Source organism: Plectropomus leopardus, chromosome 8, assembly GCF_026936395.1.
Source record: "Plectropomus leopardus strain MGB_pleo_1.0 chromosome 8, ASM2693639v1, whole genome shotgun sequence".
In the NCBI taxonomy this organism is placed as follows: Eukaryota; Metazoa; Chordata; class Actinopteri; order Perciformes; family Serranidae; genus Plectropomus; species Plectropomus leopardus.
In genome coordinates, this window is record NC_142183.1 from 6,280,365 (window position 1) to 6,302,195 (window position 21,831).

The 21,831-nt window shown below is 40.7% G+C and overlaps 1 protein-coding gene across 2 annotated transcripts in view; it reads left to right on the forward strand.

Annotated features, from left to right (window-relative positions):
• The window catches only part of fgf24 (fibroblast growth factor 24), a 36,992-nt gene extending 15,418 nt beyond the window's left edge, over positions 1-21,574 (forward strand). The window contains exons 4-8 of one of the 2 annotated variants that reach the window (XM_042493117.2): positions 5,514-6,374; positions 6,558-6,594; positions 12,084-12,261; positions 17,241-17,347; positions 19,755-21,574. In XM_042493117.2, coding sequence (XP_042349051.1) covers positions 6,343-6,374; positions 6,558-6,594; positions 12,084-12,261; positions 17,241-17,347; positions 19,755-20,033 — 633 coding nt within the window. In that variant the 5' untranslated portion in view covers positions 5,514-6,342 and the 3' untranslated portion in view covers positions 20,034-21,574. The remainder of the gene's footprint in view (positions 1-5,513; positions 6,375-6,557; positions 6,595-12,083; positions 12,262-17,240; positions 17,348-19,754) is intronic. The other variant, XM_088080786.1, reaches the window with a different exon arrangement.
• The last annotated feature ends 257 nt before the right edge of the window (positions 21,575-21,831 follow it).

The following is a 21,831-nucleotide window of genomic DNA, read 5'->3' on the forward strand; positions in this document are numbered from 1 at the left end:
TGACATTGTTATAATTAAAATGTTCCTGAATTTGATAGTTACACAAGACCAGACCAATCTGCTGTGTTGCCACAACAAGCGCAAAACAGACCAGTTGCACCTGAGGAAGTGCTTTTCAGACAGCACCGTAATCAGATAAACATTAGCCTGACAGGTTTCGGCTTTGAACACTCACTCAGTACTTCTCACCCCTAACATGAAGGTAATGACTTGAAATCAAAGTCGTCCTCATCAAATTGTGTGGGTGAGTCTGGGTCACACTCTTGGTGGGCTTCAACATCCTTTTGATTCTAAAGCGTCACCTTTTCAAAGCTGTTTCTAAGCTGATTTTTAATTTAGCCGTCGGCCTTTTGTACCATTAATGAGATCTATAAAGTGCTATTCGTCAAGGGTTGAGGATGCATTTAAAACACAGCAGGGCAGCGAGGTGTTTGCAATAATCGTCAAATAATCATGCATTTTGCGTGAATGAGTCAAAGCTTCTTTGTGAGTCTCATAGCAGTTTAATGCCACATTGCAAACAAACAGCCCCTTAATTTGGTAATTATGGCAGTCTGAGAAAAACAATTATGGGGTCGTTCAATTCAGGGAGGAAAAAAAAATTAAAGAGCTGACAAAAAACACTTACATCATTTTACTTCCCAAACTTTCGCCACCAGTCCACCCAGCTCTGAAGGCTTATTATGTCATTAAGGCACTCATATTGTAAAGTCTGAGAAACTTTTTGATTACCTCTGCTCGTCCAAGGGACTTGACATTTATCTGTCAAGCACGAGCCAAAAAACCCAGAACACATGGGGTCTGTCGGCACATTGTTATTCAATTGTAGCACTGTGACACATTTTGGCAGTTTCTCCGCGCTGAGCAATGGCCAAAGAATCCGTCCAGGCAGGAATAGTTTAGTGATGTCTTCGAAATGCATGTAGTCACATAAAGTTATTTCACGTGTTAGCAGCTAGCAACAAGAGAGCAACAACTCTCGACTCTGAGAGACGAGATGGAGCAAATCATCATTAGCGTCAAGCAGGCGACTGAAGTCAATGGAAACATTAATATGTTCTGCATGTACCACGGTGCTCAGAGATGATTTGTTGAAGAGCGATGCTTTAATTTTCACCCTTCACTCCCACGGCCTCTCCACCCCCCAAAAGAGCGCCCGCACCCAAATTCTCTGGCCTCTTCCCTTCAAGGCAAAACCTAAATGGCCCTTAATGACTCCATGCAAACAATGTGTGACGGGGGACAAATTACTAAAACACTTCCCGCTTTTTTTTTTTCCCCTCCTCCTCCTACTTCAGGTGATAACTTGAAAGGTCTCCGAGGTAGCTGGCTGTAGCTGCGCCCTCCCTCCCTCCTCTGGCTCCTCTCTCTGTCACCCTCCGCAATGTCAAGGTGTCGCGACCCCGTTACGACCCAAACCCATGTTAACCGTTGGACTTCAGTAGCCTGCAGAAGGGCACGGCCCGCAGTGTGAAAAGGGATGTGTTTGGAGAGGCGGGGGTGGGGTCAGCATATACTAATGGGGTGAGGCTGATTTCAGCGAGATGAGAGGAAGAGGGCCGTCCTGTTTGGGTCTCACACGCTTGTCGGCCTGTGACTTCTAGTTAAGAAAAAAAGCTCCTGGGTGGCTTATATGAGTCAGTGGTCACCCCTCGGCATCAATCGCCTCACCTTGAGAATTGAATGGGTCACATACCCCCGAGGTACCCACCCCTCCTCGGCGGCCCTGGCACCCCTCCTTTCCTTAAAGTCAATATGTCCGTGTCAGAGATGAAAGTGCAAAGTGGGAGGGACGCGGAGGGGGTCCTGACACTAATGTAGTACATTGGGCTTCACTTACTGATCTGCCAAGTTCTTTTGTCAAGCCCTAAATGCCTGCTAGGGCCCTTTGAACCGCTGAGCGCTCGCCCGCCTTCAGATGCCTCCTCCTTTTCCTTCAATGAGATATCCTCGGTGACATTCCCACAGTCCCGTCGCTGCGGACAGACACGCATTGCTGCACGAGGTTCAAATTCAAAGGCTTGAAAGGAGCCTGGGAGTCCTCTAAATAACATCATTCGCCACTTTGCAGCTTAAAAGTTGAAATTTCCTCTCATCAAAATTGAAATACAATTGGCAAAAGTGGCCGCAGAGGATCCTTTCAGGCACCGTTTTGAATCTGTGGTTTGAGAGCACTTTCATTGGCTGCCAAGCTCAGCAACCCAGGTAAACTAAGACCTTTAACTTGCTTGCTTGTTTTTCTCACTCCCTCGCTCTTGTCAGCTAATCTCTGTGGGTAACCTTATCCCAACTCTTGAGTGGCTGCCCCCCCTCCTCCCTCCCTCCTCCGAGCCTCAGAAACTGGACTGTGAAACAGCTCTCCCCATTCATAAAGCTCACTCTTGTTATGCTCGACCAGCAGCATACTGCATTTGATTGATTCTTGCTGTTTTATCTTTTTTTTTCACTTTTTCATATAGTGTCAGTGGGCAATTTGTCGGAACTCTTCGAACTGATGGCGTGAAAATTTAGTTTTCAATTCACATTTAAAGTCCTTCCTTTTAAAGGGCAGATGACTCAAATTGAAAACACATATATATTCTCAGTGACCTCCAACAGTATGTTCATATGCAGATATTTTTTTATTTTAGTTGCTGAGGTTTTGAGATTTGTGTCAGCATATCATAACAAGGGAGGAGAATGGGACTTTGGCTACTCTGTGGTGCTCAAAGCATCGACAGATTACATTTCAAAACTTCAACTGCAAAAACAAGAGTCCCACTCACTCTGGATAGTCGATAAATGGAAATACTTGAAGAAAAACTGTCCAGAAGGCTAGTTTATTCAGATTTTTGTTTATATAAATTACGCAAGCCAACCCTCAAGTATGCAATGAGTCGTACAAATGAGGTATTTAGTTCTTATACCTTGCACCTTGTATTAGTTTTAGGGATGATAACAATTAACTGTTAATTGGTAAACCGCTCAACCACAGACAATGTTTTTGACCACTTATGCATGTCAGTCTTTTGTTTAATTTGACTGATTTTCAGTTTACTGCACAGTGCACCACCCAGCCTAAATTGGTGTGTTTCCATTAGGTGTATTTTATATTTGTCATTTAAATTTGTGCAATTTGAGGTTTAATGTAAAACGTGCCTACAGTCAGCATGGCTAGTGGTGCTAACATAGGTAACAGCGCTAAAGGGCTTTAGCGGCTTAAAATGAAGCTGTTTACTCACTGGTGCAAATATGGGGGAGGCGAATTAGCAAAGGAGTGGCCCAACTTACTCTACCTCTGATTGACTTACCCGGGTATTTACCCCAACTCTAACCAGTCCCACTCCTCTCTCTCCTCCAGACAACCAGGGCAACAAGTACAAGCCAGTCATATGGAGAGTAGGGTGGGTCATCCTAGCCTAGGTTTTGTAAATTTGCTTGGAGGAGAGCAGAGGGTGGGCACCATTTTTCTGCCACAGCTGGGACAGCATCACCAGTAATAGTTGCGAAAAAGAAAATGACTTTGGTGGTGTGCAGTGCAGAGCAGCCAAGGCTAACCAGTGAACACCAGAGAGGTCGTGGGCACTTTCTGCATGTTAACATAGCAAGCCAGCGAAAATAAAATCAAAGCTTAATGTGTGTCAGGCTATAGAAAGTACAATTAACTGAAAGTGACATTGCTCATTTGTATAATTCTTTTATTTTCACGTGGATCAACTGCACAGTTTGTTATCTCTTGTGGATTTGGTGCAGAAAGTTTAGCAGCTTAAAAATGAAACAGAGGTACATCTAAACAGCCAGTAAAGTCCTTTAATAGCGGTCATCAGAAATCCCTTTTTTGTCAGTCAAATTATGTGTTTTATGTCCACTTTGCATTATTGTGTGCCTCATATTAGTTTAAATTTCTAAAATAAATCTGCCCCTCTGACTCTTGATTGGCCAGCTGCCAAGGTGACTGTTTGTCCAGACAAGTGCATGGCAGATCCATCCAAAAATTGGCTCATGGCCATTACTTATTTCCCATACTCTTAAGACTGATAAAATGATAAAAGTGGGGATCTTCCCCTTTGACACAGGCATGGATTCGTTTCCTCCTGCTTGTGACTCACAGGTGGCCACATCAAGCCTGCTGCTGAACTCTCCTTCCTCAGTTGTGGATTTACAGTCATGCTCCGAGAAGTTTGTCACAAACATGTGCTTAAGAGGCGATGAGTGACTCCACAATGCTGGCTCTATCACAGTCGGCGTGGTAATTGCTGTTTATCACCCTGCCTCCTTTAAATCAGTTGTCAGGTGCTTTTATTTTGAACTTTGGTAGAAATCTTAATCGCCAGCCAGCGGCAGCTAATGTAAGCCGTATTTGATCAAACGCAAGCCTTACATTTGTAAAGAAATCATCAAATTATCTTCCCAGATAATTGCTATTTGCCTTTTTTTTGCTGTGATTTCCCTCCCTTAGGCAGACAAGGCTAAATTAGTCATACTTTAAATGACATTATTCATCAGTTGTGTTACAGGGATGATTAAAGTGCACTGTGGTTGACAGGATCAAGCCTTCTTGTTAGGCAGACAGCCATGAATCACAGGGTAAACCCACATCAACCCACTTTATCCACATTTATACTTGCACACAACACAAACGATTTAACTTGTCCTTATAAATCACTGCATAGAGTCTTTTAAAGAAAAGCCACAAATTAATATTTTTTTTCCAGAGAAATCATTCATTTTTGTTTATTTAGTTTGCCTTATGTTGATCAGCAGCTGGAGCTCTAAACTCACCACAGGAGGCCCTTTGAAATCCCCAACATGGGAAGTTTTGTATGTAATCATTTAGATTCATTTTGAATATCAATGGAGCAGGAATGCCGAGGATCCCGTTTTAATGGGACAATAAAGACAAACCACAAAGGTTTTCTTTTTTTCTTCCTTATTTTAATGGCAGCAGGGATGTGGGCTCGCTTTACTGCTGCCAGCTCGTAAACACATTCACACCTCTCTTTCATTTAAATGCGGGATAAGTTATAGCACATTATTGAAAAAAATCGAGGTCGACAACAACCTGCATTTGAATACTGTCTGGGAGAGCCGTGGCCAATCCACAAACCAGCAGCAGGTTAAAAAGCACGAATAAGCAACGATGAACACGCAGTTTCTGTGGCTGTTACGCACAATAACTCCATTGATTTTTCACTGTAGATAGGATGTAATAATAACAATAATAATAATGTTAATAGTTATTATAGTAAATACCTTAAAGAAATAGAAAAACGAAATGTGGTGGACGTAACAGTTAAAATAAATGAAAATTTGTTCTTATAAAACTCATAAATGCGCGAAAAAAGTAGTTTAATATCACCCCATTCCTCCTATTAGACGTACAATTTTAAATCTGATTGTCCTTGTCCTCATTCCAATACTATTTCAATAATTTACCAAACTTATTTTCAGGGGAAAAAGGGCATTAATTTCGATAAGCAAAATAACAAACCGAAACGCAACTAATCTCCTTGTCCTTGTTCTGCTCTGCGCAGCGCTTTGCCCACCGAGAGGAAAAAACCCTCTCCAAGCTGATGGTCTCTCCAAGATTACCCTATCAGGTGCAAACCGCTGACATGTTTCCACCCACCAACAACAAAAAAGCCTCTCTGTGCCCAAATCTCAAGCCGCAGACGCACAAACACCACTGACAGGCACTGCTGCGCCATCACCAGCCCCCAAAACCTCTCCAGGGATCCGCTGCTGCCGCTGCCGGTTTCCACACGACTTTTTCCGCTGAAAAACATAACTTTTTGTTTGCCTGGATAAGTTTGTTTAGCGACTTGTTTTTGGTGGAAGGGCGTTTTGTTATTCACCGCTTTTTTTTTTTTGCTTTTTTTCCGCCGCAGCACTTGAATAAAATGACCCATGCAAGGTGTAGAAATCCCCCGCAGGTACGGACGGAGTTGAGGAGATTGTGATCTCTGGAGCAGCAGGATTGGGATTGTGGGGAGCTTTAGGTGCGCGAAGGATATTTTTTTCAGGAGATTTTTTGAGAGAATTCTGAATCCTTTCAACGCTTGGCACCGATTTTCGGAGACGGGATTTCGGGGAGCTGAGGAGACTGAGCTGAGAAAAATAAACAACCTTCTGGATAATTCCAACAAGGAAACACCTAATGTTGCACTCCGTGACTCTGCTGTTGCTCTCCAGTGATCTATCCTTACGCTGGGATTCAGTCTCCTACTTACCGCCGGAGTTGTGTGCGTAAAAGGACGCGCAGGGGAGCGAAAGCAAGAGAGAGGGGGGCGATTTCGCCAACCTTTCCCGGGGCTCTAAATCTGTGCAAGCAGGTGTACTTCAGGTGTATTTCTGCGAGTCAAGATGTCTGTGCTGCCTTCGAGGTTCATATACCTGTAAGTGTTCCACATCTCCGTTTGCCCTTACATAAAATCATGCATTCTTACCAATAGAAGTCGCCAAAAGCTTCATATTTGCGCATTGCTTTCATCCAGGTAGGCTGCGTTTTATTCTTCATGTAATTGCCTGTGTGATTCACTCCCCTCCTCCCTTCTCTCTCTCTTTTTCTCTCCACATAGGTGTTTACATTTTCTGGTACTCTATTTCCAGCTCCAGGTATGTTTACTCCCCTCTCAGATAATTTTTGTGTGCATGTGTTTGCATGTGCAACTTTTTTTTTAATGTGAATAATGCTGACGATAGATATAGGTTATTTCCAGAGTGGTCTTTACTTTATTAAACGCAGGTTTTGCTTCTGTTATATATAAATATTAATTAGGGGCCCGAGAAGAAAAAAAATATTATATAGCATAAATGCGCTGCGCGTAAAGTAAATCCTAAAACCAATAAAGATATTGAAAATAATCAGAAAATAAAGTATAAGAGAAAGAAATGGGAGCTTATAACAATCTTATAGTGGTGCATAATGACAAAAATACAATAAATGTATGAACAAACTCAATATTAATCAAGTATAGTTCCTTGTATTAATATTATAGCAGCGGTGAGGGAAGAAAAAATGCAATTATTGCAATTAATTGTACATAAAATTACTAATTCAGAAATGCTATGTTCACCTGTAATTCTAAAAAAAATATTGGAAATTCGGGACTTTCTTATCTGAAGCGTATCAGCTGTTTTGCACGCGGACTAATCTGCTAATATGTGAAATCAATACTTCCAATCTGGCAAAAAAAAAGAGTAATTAAAAGCAGTTGTTTTTAATCTGAAGTTCAAGTAGCAGTTTGGGTGTTTTACAGCAGAATCTTGTAATAAATGTTGAGATCCCCGGGGTTAAACGTTGTTCTTTGAACAGATGGGCTCGTTTGTTGCTCGTTGCCTTAGTTTTTTTTATTAGTCGCGTCTCACTTTGAACAGTAATGATTTGCAGGCATCCACTCACCTAATTGCGCGCCGTGATTCAGATAAGATGCAGAGAGCACGCGCTCCTCCACTCATAAAGCTATCTGATCACTTTATTGCTATGACGTGTTTGATCATAATTTTCCACGTGCTGTTGTTTTAAATTAATCTCTAAGTGGTGCTGTGATCTTAAATATTAAAACATGATAGGCTGGGTTTTTTTTTGGGAGGTAAGAGCAAGGTTAGCTTTTTTCTTTCATCCACTTCTGGGATTCATTTTCTTCTCAAAATGAGCAAAATGTTGATTGTGGTTTTTATGTAATTACATCTTTAACAGACCACAAAAAATTTATATTTATTTATATTTCAGAAAAAAACATTCAGGTAAGAAACATTAGACTTTTTGGGACAACTTAAATGTTGCTAGGGGAAGTTTCTTTGCAAACTGTAGAAAATACATTTTATTGGCTGCACAATTCAGGTGTTTGCTACTAAGTTTTTCATGTAATGCACAAGGATCACCTTGTCCTGCGTGTCGCAGAGGAAGTAGCTCTGTCTGTGGGACAAAATACCAGGTCAAACTCCTAAAGTGAATTTTCTGATCCAGATTTTTTTTCAAATGAAATTTCTCTGAAATAAAATACTAATCCCCACAAACTAGAAGACACAAAGTTGTGTAAGTCTATGTACCCTGATTATTCCAACAGAGCTGGCACATACAAAGCTATAGTGTCGACTGACCATCACTTCATGCAGAATGTGGCCCAACAGATGTGAGAGGTGCACTCATGAATTATTTTTTGTCTGTGATTTGTATGTTTGTTGCAGTTTAAAAAAAGTCAGATGAGATAAAGGCATTTTGCAAACAAAGGACATGCATCATGGCTTTCTGGGTGCTTCCAGGATAATGATCAAACTATTAGAAAAATGTAGAAATAGCCCTTTAATGTCCTCCCTTCACATTGTCTTTCCATGTTGGCTCTCCACATATGGCTAGTGGCTCTTCGGTGTCATGTTGTAGTTGTGATTTCATGAGATAAAAAAAACAGAAGAACCACAGCTGGAAGTAAACTTTGAATTCACTGCTAACATGCAAGAGTGCGTCGTTTCGCATTTGTGTGTGTGTGTGTGTGTGTGTGTGTGTGTGTGTGTGTGTGTGTGGAGCAGATAGCAAGGTGTATCTTAGATGGATGCGACAACTAAGCTTCCTGCGCAACGATGAGTGCCAGACTTTTGAAGTTTCAACCATATCCGTTTTCATGCTGTGTCTTTGAAGAAAGGAGACGGCGTGATAAAAAACTGTTGTCGCTGGTGTTCACCGCCATGTGCTTAGGCTTGCCTTTCCCTTGACGCAAAATGCAACTGTCTACCAAACACACCTTCATGTTTGTTTAGAGATGGGGAGATTTGGGATAAATCCCTCAGCAGCCCAGTTAGGCTACGTTTTACTGTTTTTTTTCCCTTGCTCGTCAGCTTTGAGGTTGATTTTGAGAGAAAGTTGACAACAGTCGATGCTGATGTTTGACTTTGGAAATGGATGTGTCATTTTCAACACATTTGTGTGTAGTTGTGGATTTCTGTTGTATAAATGTTTAATTTTAATCCCGCATATTTAGCAGTGATCCAGCTTCTTTCTTTTTTTAGTAACGTCTTTGATTACAGACTTTGCATTCATGTTTTGTGAAGTGCGGAGATCACTTGTCAGTCAGTTTGAGTGGTCTGTTTCTTTGGTTGAAAAGTTGTAGATGACGCTTTTTCCTTTGTTTGTTCAGCCGTTGTGGCTGCTGCTGCTCGTGCTTACTGCTCAGCTTTTAATGCATCGTTTTTTGGAGTTTCCCTTGGGAACACTTACTAGACACCAAATGTTTCCAGCATCAGATATGAAAGCTGCCATAAGCAGCAATCTCTGATGGGAGCAAAATAAAAAAGTTGTTGTTATATTGTTTTTGCAGCTCCTCTGTCTTTTAAGGCATATTCAGCATCCCTCTAATATCTATGTGCAGTAAATTAGTTGCACACATTTTTCCATGCATTTATTGAACACAAGACAGGTTGCATTGCCCTAAATGTTTCACACAGGTGTGTGTTGATAATGTCAAAGAATTGAATAAGTTGCTTTGAGTTATCAGTGCCTTAACCCTGGATGAGTTTATAGGATTGGCTGAGTGTGACTATAGACATAGAGGGTAATTGTTTTAGGACTATAAAAAGTACTGGTCTTGATTTCTTCTCTTTTTTCTTTCAATTTTTTGTTAACTGTAGCAAAAAAAATTAGATTATAGGTTGTCATGGCTGAGCAGTTGTTTCGTGCAGGTTATGTTGCATGTGCAATGCTTTGAAGTAAGTGTTGCCTGTATAGAGAAGAAGTGTTCAAGCTGAAACCTCTGTGGGGTGCGAATTTGCATTTCCTAGGGCAGCAAAGGAAGGGCTCGCCTTACTACGCCTCTAATTGGTTTGCCTTGACATTATCACCCTAACCAATCTCACTCCCCTTGTCTAAACCTAACTAATCCAACCAACAAAGGCAACAAGTACTAGCCAATCATTTGGGCAAGGTGGGTCATTTCTTTGCTGACTTAGGACTTGCTAATTTTATGATGTAGTGGATATGCTGAAATTTTGCTCTTCAACAAAGCTGTGGTTGTTTTGAGGTTAGGTTTAGGCACAAAAGTACTTTGTTATGGTTTGGAAAAGATCACCTTTTGGCATAATATACCTGAATTGGGCAGTTGATCCCTGCTGGAAAAGCAGCAATTTTTAGTGGCACTGTCCCTGCTGGGAAAAAACTGACAGGTCGCTAATGTACACCTACATTTGGAGGCTGAAAAGCTGCTGGAGAAAGAGCCACTGATCATCAAAAAAACACCAACTTTTGGTGCCTAAAAAGCCACTGACAGCAATGACTCGCTAAAGGACGACCTGTTTTGGTGTTTTTTGGTACTAAACAGTGATCTGCAGCCTAGCAAGAGTCCAGCCTATAAGTGACATGCCATCCACCATCCCCTTCACCTCCTGATAGCAAAGTCAGCTCATACTGTATCCCTGTAGAGACATTGATAGTATATTTATGGACAAAAATTGGATAAATGGGCCAATAGAGCCAAAGCTAATTGTAATCCCTTTCATTTTAAGAAAAAAATATTATACATAATTATTTTCCATGCAAAAAATGCTACTCCCAAGAGATATTGGCCATAACTCCAATAAAAATCTCATTGCATGAATTTAGGTCATCGCAACGTTAAAGTTTTAATGCCTTGAAGTCAGTATTAACCCTACAAGTGAGTTGTATCAGTAGGTGATGCATTTTGATATCCAGCCTCTCATTTTCTACACTGCCTGATGCCAAAAGTAACATTTCGGGCGTGTTTCCTAGATGTCAAGATACAGAAGCTGTGTCCCAGTGCAGGGGCTGGATCCTCCAAGGTCCACATTTCTGGACCAAATACGTCATAATGAGCCAACAAGTCAAAAACCCAAAGTCCAAACTGTGGCCTAGAAACGCTGCCTAATGCCATATTATATATTCTATTGGGCATTTGATGGCAAATTCCTTGAGTTGACATTAGAATTGAGTCCAAACTCAATTCCACGGCTCAGCATACGTCCAGATTGAAGGACTCATCTTTGTGGACATTGGTCTTTGAAGGATTCGGCGTCCAAGTTGGGGCACAACTTGTATGACACCTGGTTCATAAGTCTATGTTTGGAGCCTTGATTAGACTTGCACAAGATGTTTATTTCTCCTCTTTGAGTTTAAGGATTTGTTCTTCCGAGGCTGCAATTTCCCATCATGTTTGCTGTATGTCATTAATTTACCAAAGTTAGAATAACAAGGACTGGGGGTATGTAATGTGTATATAATTAGCCACCTGAGAACAGCCACATAAAAAGCCATTACTGTGCAATTACCACACCATACAGCTGGGGAAATGGGATCTTGGCGTGAACTGAGATTCCAGGGCTTCTGAAAGTATACGTTTCCGCTCGCTCTTCCACATGTTGGGTGACAGAGTTGCTTTTTCTGACACGCTGTCGAAGCCTGCGATTTCCTCTGTTTTTATGTCGGGTCTAAAGGTGACTCGTAAACAGCCGGCTAGTGAATTCTTAAAAGGTGGATACGGACAATTTGATCAGAAAGTCCGCCTCCAAGAGTGTTTTTGTGGTTCAAGGTGCCTCCTGCCATCTTTCAGTCTTGTCTTCCGCCTGCTGCGTTTCCTAATTTATGGACCCTACTCCGCCTGCAGGCAGATATTTGTTTGATGATAGTGCAACAGGTCTGGATGCTTCAGGTGTATAATTGCTACTGGCTTGCTTGCTTGTGGAAATGGAGCACAGGTTTCTCAATATCGCCCGAGGCACATAGTATACTGCTGTCTCAATATGAAGCAACAGAATTTTACACTATAGGCTTTGCACTTGTTCTGTGGGATTTTTACTCAAATGCTGACTTCATTAACACATCTTGTTGCGTAGTTATCAGCTTGTAAATGCGATTCATATAAAATGTGCCAGTTGAAAGCAAGAACTCTAAAATGCCGTAGCCACAATTTCCCGGTCGGTTTCTCAGTTTTTAGCCCCCGAAGCACAATTTTTTGACACAGAGCCCATAAAAGCAACAGCGCACATTACTATCAACACCTGTGCCGTGACGAGTTCTCACTGTCTGTCTTTCCCTCTTTATATGTTTCTTCATCTTCCGTCTTTCTTTCTGTTTCCTCCTGTCTCACACCTCTGTGCAGGAATCCCAGCAGACCTCTGCTGATTTCAGGTTTTACATCGAGAACCACACGAGGAACCCGGACGACCTGAGCCGGAAGCAGGTCCGGATCTATCAGCTCTACAGCAGAACCACGGGGAAACACGTCCAGATCTTGGGCAAGAAAGTCAACGCCAATGGAGATGATGGGGGCAAGTATGGTATGGGAGAACTCCTGTGCATCTCACCTGACACTTTAGCTAGTTTGCAGTAACAGGAAGAGAAATCACCACCACCTTTCAGCCAGATGTTGGTGCTTCTTCAAATTGTCTTTAACGCCCCTCAGCGACTTTAGCTGTTTACTACCCATTGTTTAGAAGCTGTTTTCCATCTGTGTTTGGCTGGGGCAAAGTGAGCGGTGACTTTCGTAAGCCACCAACTACTGGTTGGAGTGGCTAGAAGTTGCTGACCTTGAAATTGATGTTTACTGCAGCTTTTGGGTGTCCAGAGTAAGTCTTTTTTTACCTTAAAGATTTATGGGCCAACAGTGTGAGTTATTGCCAGAGTGCCTTATATGGATCAAAACTGACTTCTTGATTTGCCATTCTGCAAAATATTTTTTAAAGTGGGCCAAGTGTCCTCGTCACTTTATGAAATAGCCAATTTTGTCCCCATCACTATTTAAAGCATTACTTGTAAGAAATCTTCTGAAAAATGGCTTGCATCAAGAAATGTTAACTGACAAATGTGAGAAATGTGAACTTTGAGAAAGATTTATTTGCACAACTAAAAACATACAATGCAGTGTAAATATAGAAGAAACAAACATGAATTGTCCAAAAAAGTAATGCTTCTTATGTTTCCCCTAAAATTTTGAAACAAGGCCTAGGCTTTTCATAGTAGCCTTGGCAATGCTCTTTCGATGCAACTTTTTTCCCAAACCATTGTAATTTTCTACTCTGATCTCATACCATTTTCCCCATCACATTTCCTAAAATTGCGGTGATTGCTCCAGTCACAAATTTAAAGACTCGACTTGACAAAATCAAGAAAGATTTGCATCTCAATTTGGACTTTAAAACCAGTGACTCCTGGCTTCAACTGGACTTGAGCCTTTTGACTTAAAAAATACTTCTCCCAAGACCAAAGATTTAAAAGAATATTCTTTAAAAGCGTGCCACAAATCAGTTAATTTTACCTAACTTCATCAACCAACATTAACAATTCATTCACAGTAAGTCAACGCTCATTTCCTCAAGTGACAAATTGCAATATGCAAAATGTGCTGGTCATAAATGATAGATAGAGATGCAACAGCTTCCAACAAACTTGATTAACCAAATAAATACACATTTCAAAGACACTTGAGATTTTTGTAAATGTAATATATTACTCTGCTTTTTAATGGCATTACATTTGGTGAAAAGTGCAATATGAATTGTGTAGGGCACAAGACTTAAAGTTTACGACCTGGGACTTGTTAATGTTGAATTTGGACTTGACGAGGGACTTGAGATTTACTTCTGACTTGCAAAACAATGACTTAATCCCACCTCTGGTCATTATCGCACGAATTGTTGGATATTGGCAACCAGTTTGATTTGGTTCAGTCCAGCAGTGTGAAAGTACTTCACTCCAACTTAAGCATAAAGGTGACTAAAAAGCATTTGACAGATTTCATTTTGCACTTTAAGAAATGTTCCTATCAACTTTAAACACATCCTCCTTTGCTGTCTGTGTGGACTTGTTAACAATTTCAAATCAAAACAATGGCGGCGGATGAGTAAATTGCCGGTCAGTGAGGCGCTCTTTGATGCAGCGGCACAAAACACAAGGCAACAGGACTTGTTTTGTGCCTTCCTGCAGATATTTTGCTCATAACAGCTGACTCACAGCTCTAAAATTGCTGGTCTTGAATGCCTCTGAGTGAGTGTGTTGAGTCGCAGATGCGCCGAGGCGAAGTTTCCTCACTGCTTGTTAGAGCTTGAGTGGAAGCAGATCCAATTTTTCCCATGAGGCCTTGCCAATTCTACCCTCTGCCCCTCCTCCTCCTCCTCCTCCTCCTCCTCCTCCTCCTTCTTCTCCCGTCCCCCACCCTCCTCCTCTTCCTCCTCCTCCCCATCCAGCTGCAGTACCTGGCACCTGTGAACTCCTTTGCACTCACTAATAATACTCAAGAAGACACTGCTTGCTCTGATCCACTCTCAGTCACTGCGGCTTCATGGCGGAGGACTGCAGAGAAAATAGATTGCTTTGATGTAGCGATGAGTCCATATCAGTGCAGCCAGACGGCATGTTTTTATTCTTCTTTGGTATTAGCAAAGCATATTTATAACTTTCAAGAGACTAGAACAATCATTTTTCAGAACAATCTGTTGTAAAAGATGCCTGTTGTCCCCTCAGAGCAGATGGTGTCTCACTGCAAAGTCTTTAAACTGATAAATGCTGCAATGTGGAATTAAAGGGATAGTTCACATTTTTTCAAGTGAGCTTGTATGGGCTACTTATCCATAGTCATTAGTATATTTGCATGCACAGTTTCAGTCGTGCCACAGTTATAGCTCGAATAGGCCTTCAATTTGACTTCTATCCTTGTCCCAGTATACAATCACCAGGGGAGAATCGATTTGTTGATGGAAGTATGTCCGACTCTGCCATGGTAGGTGGCGATATGCCTCCGTTCAGCTAGTTGCAATTGCTCTTCCACTTGACATATTACGTCAAACACCAGTCAAGTTAGCAAGTGACGGGTTGCATGTTGACACAACATGGACAACTTTTCAGCACTTTACTATAAATCTATCTTCTATGAATTTATGCTGTTAGACTTCCGAAATATGGAGCATGCACAGAACGCCAAAGCACGTTCAGGTCCAGTTGAGGCGTATACATGACAAAGTAAATCAACCCTCATCCACATTATCTAGGTGTGTTAGTCAGACTTCATAAAATTAAACCTAGTGCGATTTCAATATGAAATACTCCTTTAAAGCAGCTTTTTCGACAGGTGACCCCATGCTGAGGTCATTAAATGCCTGTGGCACCAATAGAGTAAAAAAATACACCAGTTAAGTCATCACCAGAAATTGAATTTAATTTGATATTGATCAGATATTCTAAAATTTCTGTCAGATTTTGCAGTTTTGCCCATTTATTTGCCAGCTACAGCCGCCACAGTAGAGTTTCGTGCGTGAGAATTGTTTAAAGAAATACCCAGAGTTAATATACAAAACATCACAGTGACCACTCACTGAGTCAGAGAGATTTGCTTGTGGATGCCGTTCAGATAAACAGACATGACTCCATTTTTGGTATTTTGCCATCAGGGGTCACAGACTTACAGTAGGGAGGAAAATATTGTTTTATCTGATGTTCTGGGTCCAGGCTTCATAGCTGAGGTTGAGTTTTGGGTCTCCATGCAAAACCAGCAAAGAGCGAGGAGGCCAAAGTGTTGTCAGATGACTCCTGATTTGACTTGCAGAGCTGAAATATCTTTTTAAACATCATTGCTTTTGTACAAACCAGGATTTTTTTTTTCCTTCTCAAGGATCCCAAAAAGGTCCAGACTGATCTTCCCAACGATAAAAAAAATGCAGAAATATTGCTCTTTAGTCGCCAAAGAAGACGAACGAACTGAATTCTTACAAAACAAGAAAAGAAATCACTTCTAAAGTTTCACCTTTGAGACAGGTTTCCTTCTTCGTCCCAAGGTTGGATTTTTTTAGGGTGAGTGCGGAGGAGGAGGGGGGTTACTTCTGCCCCCGAGCCCGTCCCATCCCCTTCGCCTATTCTTCCCCTGCTCCCTTGAGCGCTACTGAATGGCCCTGTGTGTTAAACAAATGGATCATCTTAACTTTTTGATTGAGTGAGCACAGACTAAAGGGAACTTGAAACCTAATCCTGAGGGGCACATAACCGCTCCTCAAATGTTTGGCAGATCTCTTTGCTGGTCGAGGGGCGAGCAGAGACAAAGGTGACCTCGCAGGGGTTAACATTTGAGGGAGGGAGGGGGTCGAATAAAAGAGCTGCCGGGATGCGTCTCGAGAGTGGATTACTGCTGTGTCAGACTAAAGTGGCGTTGTTGTTGTTTTGATACATATATGGTTTTGTGTTAAGGGACACTCAATAAATCTTTAAAATTATGATTTGCTCTGGAGATCCAAAATTCCTTTTTTTGTTTTTTTTTCTTAGAAAAGAGGCAAAATGAATGATTGTTTGCAGTGTGTGTCAAGTCAGGTCAATTTTATTTATGCAGCCCAAAATCACAACTGTATATGTCCTGGGTTTTTAAGAAACTTGTTGTGATTTCCAGCTATTATTATGTAGTCCTTGACGCAATTAAAGGTAATTTACATCTCTGGTACAACTAATATCGTTGCAGTGCATAAAAATGTATCCATGAAATATCGACTTAAAATATACATTAATGTACATTTTAACCCATTGAAACCTGGAGTGGCATCACTTTTCTTGTGCTGCTTTCATAGGATTCACAAGTATTTAAACCTTTGAAACCTGAGAAAATTGGTGCAATTTCTTTCAAAAACATAGTAAAAAAAAAGGCAATGAGCAACTCAGTGAGAAATGATCCACAAATTGCAAAAAAAATAGTAGATTTAGAAAATTGTTTAAAAAAAAAAATAGGTAAAAAAAGCCAACAAAAAGCTATATTTCTGATGAACAAACTAACATATATTAAATAATGTTACAAAGTGATTTTTTTGTGAAATTTTCTAAGCAAATTTTCAGGTAATTTCCTTCTTTTTGTTTTTTTTGTCTTTTTAGAATTATTATCTTCAGGTAATTTTCTTGTAATTTACTTTTTACTAGTTTCTTGCTAATTTTTGGGTCATTTCTTCTTTCATTGCTTATTGGCTCCCCCTCCATGTCTTGCTTAGGTTTCAAAGGGTTAAGCTTAATTTAGTTTAGTTAAGTTAAGTTTTTGCTTGATAAAGTTCTGTTAGCCCCACGATTTTAGAGTGTTTTTGGTTCCTTTTGGATTGGAAATTAAACGTGATGATTTTTATGTCTTCAGTATGTGGGCTCTCAGAAAAATTAGTATTGAAAAAAGGAGTCTAGATGCTGTCGAGCATAAGTGAGATAAACATACCAGATATGTTTAAATGTATGGGACTCCTGAAATCTGTCTTTATGTGAGTGGAGTGACTTATGCTTGTCTACTTTTTCTTTTCTTTTACAGCTCTTCTTGTTGTCGAAACAGAAACTTTCGGAAGCCACATTCGAATAAAAGGAAAAGAGAGCGAGCATTACATTTGCATGAACGAGAAGGGCAAAATAGTCGGAAGGGTGAGTATCTTTTGGTTTTTTATTTTGGGAATATTATCAAAGACAACTGATCCTTTGGTAAAAGCTCAATATCTTCAACAAATAGACTAAAAATTCTGATATCAAAATGAATATTTTAAAAGCAGCTCTTAATCCAGGCCGAATTGAACGCAGCCTCAGATCTGCTTTCTCCTGCTGTTTTTGTACACCCTAACAAAACCCCTTTGATAACTCACAGCCCTTCTTCCATTACGTAATCGGCCTACTCCTTTGACACTCGATCAGTCAATTACGGACTGCAATCACCACAATGCATTGAGAGACTAATGGTCACTTAGGAGGAATGCCATTGCAATTATATCACTTAGTCACACCAGGTGGCCACAAGCGCGGGATGACTGCATGTGACTCTGCGGACGCCCCGCTCCGATATGGAAAAGAAGTTAATATTTGAAAACGTACACTGCGGAGGCACACGTGTGATTTTGTTGCATTAATAACTCATGCTGTCAGCGGCAGAGGGGCTGCAGTAATTCACACACGTTTTCACTCTCTCATCGTGGTCATCTGTTAGAAACAGGCATTTTTTAGTTTTAGTTGCTGGGGCCTCATTTGTTTAACAAATGTTCTTTAACTTCCTCTTTTAAACCACTGAAGGATTATTTTAACAATCAGAAAAAGTGACATTTTAAGCATTGATTGCTGGTGGCTTTCGGCTTGCTTAACCCTTTAAAACTGGACTGACATCATTTCTTCTGCGTTAAGACGCCTTTCACAAGCTGTTCAACTGTATGAAACCCGAGCAAATCGGTTTGATTTCTCTGGAAAACATGAGGAAAAGGCAGTGAGCAACTTGGCAAGAAATGCTCCACAAAGTGCAAAACTAGTAAAAGGTGACAAAAAACACCTGAATTTCTTTCTTTTTTTTAAAAAAAAGTGGAACATAAAAAAACTAGGGAAAATGTTCAAAAAAACTATATTCATAATCAATATAGTTGTACATTTAAAATGATATTTTATATATATATGTTATTTTCAGGTAACTTCCTGTAACTGTTTTGTAATATTTGCTTTGCTCATTATCGTCTCCAATTTTCTCAGGTTTCAAAGGGTTAATGATAAAAATAAGTTGTACTGGAACAGATTCAGTTTAATTCCTCAGTGTTAGCATTAAGGTTTTTCTAAAGTCTTTTCACCCAAATTTAATAAAAACAAATATTTTTGGACATTGCTATGAAGAGATGCAGATAATGAAATTTTTATGGGCCCGTCTTCTGAAATTTGTCACTGTTATCTTTGATCATCACAGATCCAATGAACAGATTTCAGTGGGACTACTTTCTTTCAAAGAAAAAGTTTGTTGTAGAATCACTCGACATCGGAGGTATGCTGTGAGCATAGTACAGAACAGTACAGCTGACAAAAAAAAAGGTTAAATCTTATTCATTTTCATGAATGTTTGGCAGACAGATGTAAAGTTAGCCTTTTCTTATGCTGCGTACACACTACAAGCGACAACACAACACTTCACCAGCGACTCTATCGCAGTCGCTGGTGAAGTGTTGCTAAAGTGCACATGTTCGCATTTGTGTCATCGCATCAGTTTCAACAATGCACCTTGAGTAAACGTCACCTAAAGTTTGTATTTTGTCAAAAATATATCTTTGCTTTTCATTGATGTATGAGCCGATTTTAACGTCACATTTTGCCCCTCCGTCGTATCCGCGTCAAAAGCAACATGTGTTGGGCGTCAGTTTGTTGTTTCCAGACCCTGATGAAAGCAGCTCGGCCTTGCTTCCATTTTTTTCAGCAAAACAAACAGAAAACTCTGCAGTCCAAAAAGCATCGCGATCAACCACTGATGTAAAAGACGCATCTTTGTCAATGACACCTGAAACTGCCACCAAGATCAGTTATCACTCTTTCTATTATTATGATTTTTTGATCCACTGAGGTTTTATATTTATAAAACATTTCTCAAGCTGAGAAAATGATGTCAAATCATTAATGTCATCACAATGTAAAGTTTATGAGCCCAGCTCTAACTCACGGATGGGGGTCAGCGCGAGAACTTTACTGCGCATATTCAGTGGGCTGCAGAAGTAAACCCGGAGGGTAGAAACAGTTTTTGGTTTCATTCTGAGTCCATACAGAGATGCAATACAGGCAATGCTTTTTTTGAATGGGTTTTTGATAAAATGTCTGCAATAAGGTCTGTGGAGCTTATTTTCTGCAATAATCCAAACTCCAATGGAAAAATCCCATTGGCTTTTTGAAGAGAGAATCAAGCGATGCTAAATTTCGCGTCAGCCTACAGAAAAACGTAATTTTGCAGCATTCTATACAAATAAGCCAGAATGTTAGTTAAAAAGAGGTCATGCTACCATGGTAATAATGAATTAATGTCCTATTTTCTCCCCTTTTTCAGCCCGATGGAAGGAAGCAGGAGTGCGTTTTTGTCGAGGAATTCCTGGAGAACAACTACACAGCTCTCGTGTCGGCCAAGTACAAAGGGTGGTACCTGGGCTTCAACAGGAAGGGTCGGCCCAAGAAAGGCTCGCGGACCACGCAGAGGCAACAGGAAGTCCACTTCATGAAGCGCCAGCCGAAGGGCAGGCCGGACCCGCTGGAAGAGTTTCGTTTCACCACAGTAACTAAGCGGACACGAAGGGCTCGGCGGTTAAAACCCAACCCCAAGAGGAACTGATGGGACCAATGGGACAGCACTAATTTTCCTCGGGGAAAAAAAACAAAAAAAAAACTGTAACTGAAAATCTCAAGCTTCTTGTCTTAAAAGAATCACCTTAAAGACTTCACTTCTGTAAAAGAAAGATGGACAAAAAGAACAAAAAGATGTTTTATTTTTGTATTTCAGGATGACTGAATATTTCCTAACTCTTGGATTCTTCTGGGTTGATGTCATTGTGCTAACGTGTCTGTCATGTTATTTATACTGGATAAACTAAAGGACCTCTGAGAGAATTCCTGTCGCCGTCGTCCTCAGCTACGTTTGAACTGCAAGCTGAAGACTTTCTTTTTTGACAATGGGGACTGAAAGCAGGAGCTGACGCAATGTTATAAAAATCAGCCAACTAGAGATTTATTGGAATACCTGTCGGTTTTTGTTTGTGTTGCCCCTGACAATGCGGATCCCATACTTTCCACTGGAATCAGACACCATGGAGATGAAACGGAGAGAGGTGGCAGTCGCAGGTGACACTGCCGGGATAACTGTGTAGCTTTGAGTGCAATATTTTACAGGTCTCTCTCTTTCTCTTCTTCTTTTTTTTCCTTTTTTTTCCGTACGTCTCTCAACCTCCACTCGCGGCTCCTGGAATGCCTTCTGAGTACTGTGTGTGATTTCCTTGACATTTCCATGCAGCCTGTGATTCAGCTAAAACACGACATGCTTTGACTAGTCGGGCACCAGCCGTGGCTTTGTTCAAACACCTAAAAAGAAAACAATACAAAATATTACAGCTGATGTGAATCATAATTCCACAAGGTCTTCCAGCTTGGTTTGGGATGTTAATCCCTCTCTCCCTTTTGGATTTTTGAACAGCTCTTCCTCTCATGTGTTAAAGCTGTTCCAGAAAAGGATGCCTTGATTCTTTGAGTGTGAGCTAGCTAATATTTCGGGGCTGGTGATGAAGACTTCCTCTACCTCCTTGTTCTTCTTTGTTTATCTTAACCTAGCCCGACTGTCTGCGTTCAGTTAATCTCAAGAACCTTTCAGTCGACGCTGAGCGGAACTCTTTTCTCTCTTTCTTCCAAAATCGTCTCTCGACTGTGAGCTCATCTTCGCTCCTTTTCACTCTCACTGGATGAACGTCTCAGAGATGCTTTTGGGAAATATTATCCCAAGAATACTGTAGCTCTGACCACCCCCGATCACCCGCATTTGACAATTAAGACTTCTCCTCAAAACCCAGACGACCCAGCTCGTCCAGGATGATGGGAACATTTCCAGCGACATGTGGTCCGAATCGTAAAGGGAAAAGTCTGTGCTCCTATTCTCTCACTGAAGCCTCTTTTCACCAGTAGTATGTATTCACCTGTCTGCCGGCAGGTTTTTGTATGAGTTGCTACTAACAACATGACACATTTATGATTTTTTTTTTTTTTTAAACAAATGTAAGCAAAAATAATTTTATGACTATTATTAAGATATTTATTGCCTCCCTTTGTAAATAAAATGTGATGAGTTTTATTTGGCCTCTGTTAATAAAATGAGGACTATATTTTAAACCTACTTTATGTCTTTTATTGCACTGTGCAGAAAAGTCCCGATTTAGGTTGGAATTTTACGTTGAATATCAAACTGCCTAACAGAGAAATGCTGCAGGTAGCGATTGGTTAGACATAGAGCACATTCCCTTCTCTGCATACTGCCAAGGTATGCATTTTTATATACAAACCCAAAGTGTGAGCACTGCTTTGAAGGTCAGCGCTTTTTAAATTGAGAAAAAGGCATATTGCAACATCTCTGAGGGCTTTTTATATCT